Consider the following 13,129-nt stretch of genomic DNA (forward strand, 5'->3'; position numbering starts at 1 on the left):
GAAACTTGTTGAGACATGCTTTGTGGTCTGAAAACCGGCCAATTTTTAGAAGTGTTTTATGCCAATTTTTATAAACCTTCCATGTGTGCTTGAGACGAATGAGTATTCTCAAATTATTGGATATAGGTTTCTATCTTTATGTAATGAATCAAGGTTGTTAATTACTTTGTTTAAATTTTCTCTTAATATTTACAGGTGAAATGATTTGCTGTCAGAATTTGCTTGAATATACTCCACTTCCTCTTACTCCTTCAGAAAAAAATTGGAGAGATATTTAAACAAGATTGCCAAAATGAGTGACGGTACTTAGAATTTGTTACATCATACCAGGATTACTCAAAGCATTATCTACCAACTAGCAACATCAATACTGCCTGGGAACCTGCTAGAAATATACCTACCACCCTTGACCTACTGAACCAGAAACTCTGGGGTAGGAGCAACCTGTATTTTAACAAAGTCTCCAGGTGATTCTGAACACAGTAAAATTTGAGACTTTTACCACAGTTATCTTTTAGTTGATATTTGCCTGATTTTTCTACTTTTTCTAGTTGAAATTTTATTGGGATAATTGTTCATTCAAATGCAGTTGTAAGAAATAATAAAGAGAAATCTCTCGTACACTTTGCCCAGTTCCTCCCAAAGATAGCATTTTGCAAAACTATAGTATATCACAGCCAGAATATTAACGTTGATGATGTCTTTTTTCTATTGTTTTACTTTAAACTTTTCCATATTCTTGTGTTTTAGATATATGTCTTGCAAATAGTTTATACTTGGATTTTATTACTATTTTTTTAATCCAATCTATTTTCTTAAATTTAGTAGTACTTCATGTATTTTTGCTTTTTGAGCTGAAGTTTCTCATGTATCAATAGTGGAAAATAAATGTTAAAAAGTCTAATGTGCAGCCGGCCCTTGGCCGAATTATTAAAGTTCCATGCACTCTGCTTCGGAGGCCAGGGTTCCCGGGTTTGGATTTGGGGCGTGGACCTGCTCCACTCATCAGCCATGCTGTGGAGGCATCCAACATACAAAATAGAGGAAGATTGGCACAGATGTTAGCTCAGGGATAGTCTTCCTCAAGCAAAAAAAAAAAAAAAAGAGGACGATTGGCAATGGATGTTAGCTCAGGGTGAATCTTCCTTACCAAAAAAATTAAATTAAATTAAAAAGTCTAATGTAATGTAAACCTGGATTAATGTGTTGGGAAGACGTGGGGGATGCAGAGATTGTGGCACATGATAACATCTGGAAGATCTTGTGGAAAGGGCTTAGGGGGCAAAGTGAGGGGAGGTAGGTAACATTTATTGAGTGGAAAGTACTTCCCATATGTCACTAAATTATTGTAGTAATGACAGAGGAAGATCCTATAATCTCTGTTTTATGAATAATCTAATTTTTTTTTTTTTTAAAGATTGGCACCTGAGCTAACATCTGTTGCCAATCTTTTTTTTCCTTCTTCTCCCCGAAGCCCCCTAGTACATAGTTGTATATTCTAGTTGTGAGTGCCTCTGGTTGTGCTACGTGGGACGCTGCCTCAGCATGGCCTGATGAGCAGTGCCATGTCCGTGCCCAGGATCCAAACCAGAGAAACCCCGGGCCACCAAAGTGGAGCGTGGGAACTTAACCATTCGGCCACTGAGCTTGCCCTAATCCAATCTGTTTTTAACAGGCTAGTTCGACCTATTTACATTTATTAAATTACTAACATTTCTTCTTCTTCTTTTTTTTTTTGCTTTGTTTTGAGGAAGACTAGCCCTGAGCTAACTGTTGCCAATCCTCCTCTTTTTGCTGAGGAAGACTGGCCCTGAGGTAACATCTGTGCCCATCTTCCTCTACTTTATACGTGAGACACCTACCACAGCATGGCGTGTCAAGTGGTGCCATGTTCACACCCAGGATCCAAACCAGAGAACCCCGGGTCACCGAAGCAAACATGTGAACTTAACCGCTGCACCACTGGGCCAGCCCCTACCATTTCATCTTGTTTCCACTTTCTATTTTTTCTTTTTTCTGTTTTCCTATGCTTTTTTTCCTTATTGTCTTTTGTTTTTACATTGCTTTTAAAAAATTGTTGTTATCTCGTATGTTGTCATATTCCATTTTTTCCCCTTTACTAGCTTGGAAACTGCATCTTCTATTTCCGTTCTTTTAGTGGTGACCCTTGAAGCATCCTTTTTTTTTTTTTGAGGAAGATTAGCCCTGAGCTAACTGCTGCCAATCTTATTCTTTTTGCTGAGGAAGACTGGCCCTGAGCTAACATACATGCCTGTCTTCCTCTATTTTATACATGGGATGCCTACCACAGCATGGCTTTTGCCAAGCGGTGCCATGTCAGCACCTGGGATACAAACCCGCAAACCCCAGGCCACCGAGAAGTGGAACTGCCAACTTAACCACTGTGCCCCCAGGCCAGCCCCTTGAAGCATTCTTAACAATGTCCAGGGGCTGGTCTGGTGGCATAGTGGTTAAGCTTACGCGCTCCCTTTCAGTGGCCTGGGGTTCATGTGTTCGGATCTCTGGCATGGACCTAGCACCACTCATCAAGCCACACTGTGGTGGCATCCCACAGAAAACAGAGAAAGATTGGCACAGATGTTAGCTCAGCAACAATCTTCCTCAAGCAAAAAGAGGAAGATTGGTAACACATATTAGCTCAGGGGCAATCTTCCTCACAAAAAAATAAACATATAAAAGTAAAAAAATCCAAAGTTAATATATTTCCTCCCAAACAACGTAAGGATCTTTGAACTCTTTAACTCCAGTCATTGCCTTCCCAAACTAAATGCTATTATTTTCAGTTTAATCCTTTTCTTAATCCTCCAAATTAGCCATATTTATTGTTATACAGATGTTTGTTTAGACTTAACTGCATGCTTACCTATATCTTTGCTCATCACGCTTTGTTCATCTCCCATCTTCCAGCTAGGATTATTTTTCTTCTCTCTTTTCCTCCTCCGGTCTGAGACCAGCAGCATTAGCATTACCTGGGCAATTATGAGAAATGCAGACTCTTAGGGTCCCTCTCTAGATCCACTGAATCAGTATGTGCATTTTAATAAAACTCCTGCGTGATGTGTATACAATTAAAGTCTGAGATGCACTGCCCCAAAGCATTCCCTTTAGAAATGCCTTCAGAACAGGTCTCTCGTGATAAAGACTCTCAGTTCTTATTTATCTCAAAAGATCTTCATTTCACCGTTCTCGAATGGGTGCATAATTCTACATTAACTATTATTTCGTCTGAGCATTTTTAACAACCTTATTTCACTCTCTTGTAACTTACTTTTTTGCTCTTAAACCTGCTGTCCATCTAATTGCCATTCATTTCTCTCTAGCTGCTGTTGAGATATTTTCTTTGATACTCTTCTGTTTTAGTACAATGTATTCAGCTTTGGATAGATTAGGAGTTTTTCTTGTCGAGTGGATTTGGGAAGATCTAAGATAAAAATCTAGAAGAGATAGTTACATTATAGTTATAATAAATGTAATTATGTTGAGTATAATATGTTATATTAAGAATTTTATACTTACACTTACATACACTTATTTTATACTTAATTACACTTATGTATACTTAATTATTGAGAAAACTTTCTGGATCATACTTAAAGGGAAGTTAAGCCCCTTCAAAGGCTGATATGATGGAGATAATATAATTCTACTTTATAGTTTCAGGTTCACATCAAGAGATGAAAATCTTAAATGCTGAAATGAGTGCATGTTAGTATCCAGGACTAGTAAACTGCATATTGTCCCAGAACTTACACTGAATTACAAACAAAGATAAAATATTCTTTTCCACCCTCCCCCCCATTAATACAGAATTGATAATGTCAGGTGGGGAAGCCACTATCAGGGCTTTCCGTGCAACAACAAACAAGAAAGGTAAATTTACAAATTGAATAGATTTTTAGTTCTAATAAATTTTGTATTGGTTTAATTTAAATGAAGTAATTAAATCTTTTATAGCTTTTATTTGTGAATACAGTAATTATTGTTATTATTATTTTGTATGTGTTTAATCTCTCATTTTCAACATATGCTCTAGGAAATCAGATCTTGCCTAGCATGAAACAGGTGTGGAATAAATATTTGTTGAATGAATGAATGAACATAATGAAGCCATCCTCAACAATTCTCCGAGAATTATATGTCACTATCTAAAACATGCAATGAGTCGGTGTGGAGCAGAGCCACGGTCTCAACCTGCCATGGAAAGAAGTGTAAGTGAAAAATAAATCTTTGTTGGTGTAAGCTGCCAAGATTTTGGGGCTTTTGTTACGGCAGCATAAACTAGCAAAAGCCCAATGATACAGCATATACAATGATATGCACATACAGAAGATAGCCCAAGAGGTGAGATTCCAAAGAAAGTGAGCTCAATAAACGTCAACTAAATACGCCTACATACTCTTCATTCCCTAACAGAAAGAATGGAATTCTTGTTCACTAAGATCTGCCTCAAATGCCACTTACTTTGTGAAAACTTCTCTGACTACCCCAGTATTAGCCAGGACTCTTGGTTACACATGACAGAAGCCTGACTAGTTAGTTATTGTCCTTCTTCTTAGGAAAGTGCCTCACAAGATTGTATGCCCTTACTATGTTTGTGAATGAATGAATGAGTAAATAAATCAAGCATTCTTAGTTATTTGCTTGGAGTTCACTTGTAAATGAAGATAACAATAGGGTTATAGCAGAGATTAAGTGAGATGACAGATGAAAAGTACTTCCATGGCCCAGCTCACAGTAGGTACTCTAAAAAATAAGCTGTCATTGTTAGAGAGGCAATCATTTAAAACTAACATATTATATCAGGTATCTTTCAAGAGAACAGAGGAAGTGGATTTTTCTCTATTTAGATATCTCTCACAAGGTGTGTCACTTTCTTCTGTATTTCATAGTAAACTCTCAATTAATAGCACACAGTTAATAGTAACACAAATGCGATATCCATTAACAGAACACAATAGCCTGCAGTATTCCAAAACTTCAGCTAAAGAGTAAAAAAGTAAACAAAAAGTTAAGTCCTACCAAATTAATAATTTTGTCTAGTGTCAAATTCCAAGAGGTGAAACGACCTAATTTATAGAAGCTTTTAGCCAATGCCTTAAACACAATAACAGTTAATATCCAGGTGTTGTTCTGAGACAAATCGAGTCATTGAAGGAAGGCAGAAAAAAGGAAGAAAGAAAGGGAGGGAGGGAGGGAGGGAGAAAGGAAGAAAAGGTGCAAGAAAAACTAAAACAATTAGCATTCATGAGACCAAAAAGCTTATTACTGCATTCCTAGTCCTCCACATTCCCACCTTCCCCTAAAGGTACCAACTAACGAATGTATAGGATGGAACTGAAAGGGTGTTTAATGGGTGGATCCCAGTGGCAATGTCCTTGTAAACACTCCCTATGAGTCAGCTATAAATTCGATTCAAATCCCCAGACTCCCTGTCTGCTTATCATGGTTACCACCAAAATGACTGCTGCCTTTAGAAACCCTAATGGGAAACAGGTAAATGTCTAAAACAACGTTGGATTTTTTATTAAAACTTACAGAAACGTAATTGCTGCAACAGGAAATATTTTGTTATTGAGTTGGGATCCTTTGCTTAATCTTCAAAATAGAAACAGCTTGTTATCATTTCTTCAGTTTTATTTTAAGAATGTTATCTCATTGTATTGTGGCCATTCAAGTGATGAACAAGATTTTATGAAGCGTTATGTTTAATTCCACACCCATAAGAAGTCGGTATTTTAGTAATTTTAGTAATGGGCTTTTTGTAATTCAACACTGTTTCTCTCCTTGCTGTAATTGGCTGCTGGTTATCTTTTTTGAATGTACATTCTCAGAGGAGACCTGGTGTGTCTGAAAGGGCTTCAATTTTCTCATGTGGAGAAAAGATTAGCTGAGGAAAATGACTGGTTATCACAGTACTATTCGTTCACTAATTCTATTTGGTGCCAATGTTGATGGTGGCGTGGCCTCTCAGTGATGATTTCAGCAGGGGTTGCTTCCCCGAGATGTTTAGGAGTGCAGTTCCTAATGAAAGCTAAATTAACTTTACTGTAAAGCAACACCTTCCCAACATCGTTTCCTCATCTTTTTTTGATGGAGGTGGGGGCGGAATGCTAATTAACACTAGCTAAAGTTTGTACTTGACTTTACTGTTATTAGACCGTTTTCACACGAAACAACACATCTCTCAACACATCTATCATTGGCGACTCTTATCCTTATTTGCATGATGAAGAAACTGAAGATTGCAAAGATAAAGGCCAGACAATTAGCAGGTGGTAGAGCCAGGACTTTTCTAATTCAGGGTCTTTTTTTAATCTATCTTTTTATTTTTGCACGTTGGTGCTTTGTGCCTTTGGATAAAAGCAATTGCAGTAGCTCCCGTTTGTTGAATGCTTATTATGTGCCTTACATATATTATTTAATTTGTCACTTCGATGCTTAGGTAGATATTATTATTATCTCCAGTTTATGGATGAGAAGATTGGGGCTTAAAGAGGGTAAGCATACTATTGGCAAGCACACATAATTTAGTCATTTGCATTAATATAGAGGTTACTAGTTCCCAGATAACTGGAAAGTTTAAGTGGAACTACTACTCTAGTTGTACCAAATTTTATCTTGCTTTAAAACAGATATTTTAAGAAGTTAAGAAAAGAATGGACTTCTCTTGGTGGGTGTGGTGGAAATCGCCACCCTAGTGATGTCCCATTTTGGTGGTGCAGTTTCAAAAGCCGTTGTTGGATTGATGGTGTGAATGTCCAATATCGCATATGGAAATGATGTCCAAACTCTGGAGTTAGAAAGCTGGTTCTTTACCACGACCATGGCAGATCTAGTGTCTACCTGTGCACAAGTGCCAAGAGATGGCAATAAAATTGCATGCCTCAGGGCCAGCCTGGTGGTACAGTGGTTAAGTTCACACATTCTGCTTTGGTGGCCCTGGGTTCACCGGTTCAGATCCTGGGCACGGACCTATGCACTGCTTGTCAAGCCGTGCTACGGCAGGCGTCCCACATATAAAGTGGAGGAAGATGGGCACAGATGTTAGCTCAGGGCCAGTCTTCCTCAGCAAAAAGAGGAGGATTGGTGGTAGATGTTAACTCAGGGCTACTCTTCCCCCACCCCAAAAAAATTGTGTCCCTCGTAACAATGTTATTTCCTAAGATAGTGTGTCTTGCAAACAATGAAATGTGGTGGAGGTGAAGTGGTGAGGTTAAAGCCATTCTTATAACCTCAATAAATGGAGAGGCCACAGCTTTGGTGCTTGAGCACCTTTTGGATTCGTGTTGTGGAAAGGAAATGAGCCTCGTGAAATAGGCTTTCACTGTTTCATTGTGAGAGTAGGGTGTTGTTCACCAGTGGGTTTGGCTCCACTGGTGAGTTCTTCTTCTGTACCCTGGTAGTTTTGCCTCTCAGGGAATGCCTCCTTAGCTTTTCGTTTCTATGAGCAATGAGGCTCACATGGTTGATTTATAAAACACCCCTGGCAGTTGAGAGCATAGTGTTCTGAGTTTAACCCTCGCGAGGTTTAGAGGGTATAAAACTCAGATCTTCCTTTTGTTCCTCTCCCAGACAGTGACAAAATCAATGCTAAGGGTCTGCAGCATTAGAACACAGAACACTTTGAATTGCTAATGAATTTACCTCAAATTAAATTGTCTCTAAGGAGGGTGTCACTGCCCACTGCGCCCACGCTTCCTTTGTCTTCCACTCTAGTTTGAGGTTCCCGAGTGTGAGCAGCAGAGTGGTGAGAGCTGGAGCGGAGGTGGTGTTGGTGTGAAATTCACACAGTGGAATTTCACTGACGCAAGTGCCCGAGCACTTGTGAGAGGTTACAATTAGCTACTTCTCTGGTTAGATTTAGCTATTTCAGTGAAAAGTTAAAGTGTAAGCTCTTTCATCAAATAAACTGATGTGTTCAGGGTGAATGAAGGAAAGGGGTAAGGCCGGGATAGTGCTGGAGGGTCAGAGTTGATGGTACAAGCCTCTCTCCGCAGGCCCGTGATCTCCTTTGAGATAATATATCTCAGGCACTTAGCACAGCAGTGTTATTTCGATTATAACATATAAAATGATATATTTAAATATGAAATACATATATGTGTAAATATATATTTATATATATAACTTGTACTGATAAAATCACTCTTTATCACTCATTCAAAACACATTGCACAGCTACTATGCAAAGTGCTGGGGCTACTGAGAAGCCTAAGACAAAATCTGATTTCAGTCATTGTGAAGCTCTTGGTCTAGTGGCTAAGCAATATGCATAAGCCAAAAAATTACGATTTTAGAAAAGTGCCATAGACTCTAGTGTTTAACCGCTTCTGGCATTGGACTGACTGGGTTCAAAGCCTTGCTCCACTATTTTCCAACTGTATGAACATGGGCACGTTACTTGGTATCTACTAAGTCTCAGTTTTCTCATACCCAAGGGGGTTATAATAATAATACCTACTTCATGAGGATGGTATGAGGATTACAAGAAATAACGTATGGACAGCTCTTAGCCAATACCTGTGCACAGCCAGTGCTCAACCATGTGTCAGCTTATTTTAAAAATAATAACCGTGTGTTACTATTTTAAAACATTTCAGGGGCTGGACCTGTGGCATAATGGTTAAGTTCAGGGTGCTCCACTTTGGCAGCCTGGGTTTGTGGGTTTGGATCCTGGGTGCAGACCTACACCACTCATCAGCCGTGCTGTGGTGATGACACACATATAGAGTGGAGGAAGATTGGCACAGATGTTAGCTCAGGGCTAATCTTCCTCAGAAAAAAAATAATTATAATAATTTAATTTATTTTTATATTTTTTAGGTAAAATTTACATTAATTGAAATGTTAACTCTCTATTTTTTTTTAAGATTTTATTTTTCCGTCTTCTCCCCAAATCCCCCCAGTACATAGGTGTATATTTTTAGCTGTGGGTCCTTCTAGTTGCGGCATGTGGGACACGGCCTCAGCATGGCTTGATGAGCAGTGCTAGGTCCCCGCCCAGGATCCGAACAGGCGAAATCCTGGGCCGCTGAAGCAGAGCTCGTGAACTTAACCACTCGGCCACAGGGCCAGCCCCACTATACATTTTTGATGAAATGAATACACCTGTGTAACTCACACCCCTATCAAAATATAGACCATTTTTATCACCTATAAATTTCTCTCGTGTACCTTCCCAGTCAATCCCCTGCCAGAGGCAACTAGTTATGCTTTTTGTCACCACAGATTAGTTTTGCCTTATCTAGAATTTCAAATAAATAGAGTCACACAGTATGCACTCTCTTGTGTCATTTATTTATTTTTGAACAGGTAATACATTCACATGGTTTGCAATTGAAAAGGTACAAAAGGGTAGGCAGTCCCTGGCCTTGTCCCTAGTCACTCAATCTTCCTTCCTTGAAGCAAACAATCTTCTTAGCTTCATGCGGGCCCATCCCACAGCTGTCACTATTAATTTTGGAGTTTATACAAGGTGCTTTGAGAGCTCAGTTTTAAAGGTTACTCAAAGAATCTTGTGACAACCCAGCTAAAACAATATAAAATCAGTTTTCAAATAACTGGAGTTTCTCTTTAGACTCTTACTCCAAATGTCAAATTGTGACATTTCATCTTTCTATGAGTAAGGTAACCTTTAAGCCACATCTACTTCAAGTTCTAGCATTCTATGATTCTCATTCATTGATTAAATAAGTATGTATTGAACACATATGGAAATACAACCATGAACCGAACAAAAGCAAGCTCCTGGCTTTAGGGATCTAACAGTCTAGCGGGGGAAACAAATTCACCAGAATAATCATACAATCAGTTTCAGTGGGATGTGATAGGAAGCAACTGAGGTTGGGAGGTCAGAAGGCGCTTCTCAGAGGTAGACACTAGAGCTGAGGTCAGAAGAAGGAGGGTGGGAAGAGCTTTCCAGGTGCAGAGCAAAGCATATGCAAAAGCTCGGTGGAGGGAGGAAGACTTGAGGGATTGGAAGAGGCCAGAGAGGCTGGAGCAAAGGGAGCAAGCACGATAGAAAGAGGTCTGAGCAGTGAGAGAAAGCGGAGCGGTGGGCAAGGCACCTGGTGCTGCAGGGTTTGGTTAGTTAAGTGGTTTTGTCTAGGAGAATGGGAAGCTATTGAAGTGGTTTATACTGGGAAGTGGCAGGGTCACAAGAGCCTTTTGTGTGGAGAAGAGATTAGAGAGGGGCTAGAGGGCTGTAGGTAAACCAATGAAAAAGATTAGGTTAGGGCCTCCTGGTGGTGCAACTTGTAAGTGCGCATGTTTCACTTTGGCAGCCCCAGGGTTTCCTGGTTTGGATCCTGGGTGCGGATACGGCACTGCTTGGCAAGCCATGCTGTGGCAGGCATCCCACATATAAAGTAGAGGAAGATGGGCACAGATGTTAGCTTAGGGCCAGTCTTCCTCAGCAAAAAGAGGAGGACTGGCAGCAGATGTTAGCTCAGGGCTAATCTGCCTCAAAAAAAAAAAAAAAAAAAGAGACTAGGTTAGTAGTCTTCTTCACAAGCCCCTCTTCCGAACTGCAAAGGCAGTTTGGACTAGGGTGGTGATGGAGGGGATGGAAGATGCAAGGAAAATTTAGGAGGTGAAATCAACAGGATTTGCTGATAGATGGAACATAGGAGAGAAAGGTAAATTATCAAGGATGTCTCAGCTTTCTTATACAAGATGGATTCAGTTACAATGAAATTGTTAATTGAAATTAACTTTAAATAATGGCTTGCTCTAAAATCATGCAAAATTTTGCCTCATGTAAAATGTCAAAGTTTCATAGCAGGGTGGAGGGCATGGCTCTACTTCCCGTTTTCTGATACTTCCTAATCTTCTTTAAAAAAACAGAGTTCTTTTTTCTGAAATGATTACTACAGTGGAACCCCTTCTGGAGGTTGTGTCTTATAAATTAGGAAATAACCAGAGCTATCTAATTTCTAGGCAAATAATTTTGGATATTTTTGGTGCTGACGATTACTATCATTTTGCCTCTTCAAAATGTATAATGAAGGTAATTTATATTGTCTTTATTATTTTTCTTGCCTGTTTTTCCTGGGTTTGGACCAGAATCAGTAGGCTGATTCTGTCCCAAACTAAGTACTTTCCTTCTAAGAATTTCTTCGTTGATGCTGGAGGGCTGCCCGGCTGGACCTCACATATTTGTGCCCATGTTCTGCCCTCTGCCGGACTCTGCATAAAACCAGCGTGTCGAGACCACTGATCGTAGAATGATTTGCAATGACAAGTGTCATTTACACGCAGATTACTGTTTTGGAGAGTGACCTAGGTTACCTCCCGGGGGAGCCCAGGCGGCCTTTTGAAGCCTCCGCGTCCTCAGTGCCTGTCCGCGGCCTGGGAGACAGGCGCGTGGGCGGTGCGGCAGCGCAAGGCCGGCAGCCCCGAGCGCGGGGTCGCTTCGGTCCCCGGAGGGGGTGTGTCCTGTGCAGCTCTTTACACGCAAGGGGCGGTTCAAGAGACTGGGGAAGTCAGCAATTAGCGCGGCCAAGGGCCGGGGCTTTGAAAGAGTGGCGGAGGAGGGAGCGGGATTTCCCCGCCCCCGGGCCCCGCGGTCCAATCCCTTCGGCTTCTCCTTTTCTCGGCCGGCCAGGCCGGCCCCTAACCTGCTCAAACCCATTATGCGGTAGAGGCGGCCCGGTCTCTTTAAGGCCCTGCTGCGCCTGCGCCCTGGGCTTTCCTGACGCGGCCGGGCCGGACCCCGGAGGAGCTGGCTGGCGGGCAGGCTAGGGGTCGGGTGGTGCTGAGACAGCGGCGGCGCCCGGAGCGGTGGGCGAGAGCGGTCAGCGGCCCTGAGCTGCTCAGTGAGCGCGGCGCTCGAGGGGGCGCGGAAGGCGGCCCGCCGAGCCGGGCGCGGGGCCGAGGCGCTGAGACGCGGCGGCGCGGCTGCCGGCTGGATGGGAAGTTAATGTTTACGGCGGAGTACACCCAACGTTTCCAAGGTGAGGGGCGCCGCGCCAGGCCGGGCGGGCCGGGAGGCCGGGCGGGCCGCGGACCCGGGTTCCGCAGGGTGCACGGCGGGGCCGCGGCGCGACGAGTCGGGGCGGCCAGCAAACTTGCGGCGCGAGCGGGGCGGGCGCGCCCGGCGCCGCCGGGGCCTAAGTTCCCTGCGGCCGCCGCAGCCCGAGACCCTCCTCCCGTGGGCGCTGCGGGGAATCTTGCCAGCGGGTCTGCCAGGGGAGTCCCAGGGAGGTAGAGGGACGGGGCAGTTTCAGGGGCGCTTCCTCATAAATCCTGTGGGGGATACTGACCCTTCACCCCCGCCCTCGAGGCCCGAAGTCCGTCCCTCTGGGTGATCTGATGGGGCGCGACTGCATGCACCTCTCTTGCTTGCAAAGTTGGCGTCTTTATTTGGCCTCCGGGATTCTGCGCAAGGTCATGTCTCCAGGTAGATGATGGGTAAGCCAGGTGTACTAGATGACTCCCAAGGATGCACTTGGGCAGCGCTCGTAGCCATCACTGAATCACCTTATGACTAGCGGGGCAAGCCTCAAATTAACCACAGAATTTCCGGTAGGTTGGATTGTGGTGTTGGTGTTTGCTTTAGAGTTGCTGTGATTTCTTTGTGTCTTCCTTTCTGTCTGTCTGTTGGTCGTCTTAGATCAGCTCACTTGGCGTCTTTTCACCGAAGAGTTAACTAAAACTTTGGGAATGGTTCCTTCGCTTTCTTCCTATCTATTGCTGTTAGAGGAGATCTCGAAAAGCAGCATTTTCTTGCAAAGATATCTTTTCATTGGGTTACAGTTTAGAATAATCTGCTCCTTTCTTTGCTGAAAGAAGGAAATCCACAGCTTCACGAAGATCAAGAAAATTATCTGTTGATAGTTTTTATCTTTGTTCTGGGCTGATATGTGTTAGTAGATTTTTTTGTTTTTTACTTTTATTAGTAAGCTTTCCTCAGTTTACAGGAGCTCCTTTAAAGTCTCTGAGAACTTTGTGTCAAGCAGATCTTAGAAGATTTATTGAAGTATAATATGCAGAAAAAGTGCACAATCCTAAGTGTGCAGGTAAAGAATTTTTACCAAGTATACCGTCACAGATGAAGAAAGAGAACATTGCTAGGTTGGGGTTTATACCTAGTAGTGGAATGGTTGGT

The 13,129-nt window shown here is 42.2% G+C and overlaps 1 protein-coding gene across 10 annotated transcripts in view; it reads left to right on the forward strand.

Moving 5' to 3' along the window:
- The first annotated feature begins 5,427 nt into the window (after positions 1-5,427).
- EVI5 (ecotropic viral integration site 5) overlaps positions 5,428-13,129 on the forward strand; it is a 222,901-nt gene continuing 215,199 nt past the window's right edge. For 6 of the 10 annotated variants that reach the window (XM_070592644.1, XM_070592650.1, XM_070592648.1 and 3 more), the window contains exon 1: positions 5,428-5,514. In XM_070592644.1, the coding sequence (XP_070448745.1) occupies positions 5,464-5,514 (51 nt within the window). In that variant the 5' untranslated portion in view covers positions 5,428-5,463. Of the gene's footprint in view, positions 5,515-11,603; positions 11,976-12,014; positions 12,547-13,129 lie in introns of those variants that run through there. The other 4 variants (XM_070592646.1, XM_070592651.1, XM_070592653.1 and 1 more) reach the window with 2 other exon arrangements.

The sequence above is a fragment of the Equus przewalskii genome, chromosome 24 (genome assembly GCF_037783145.1).
Source record: "Equus przewalskii isolate Varuska chromosome 24, EquPr2, whole genome shotgun sequence".
Lineage (NCBI taxonomy): Eukaryota > Metazoa > Chordata > Mammalia > Perissodactyla > Equidae > Equus > Equus przewalskii.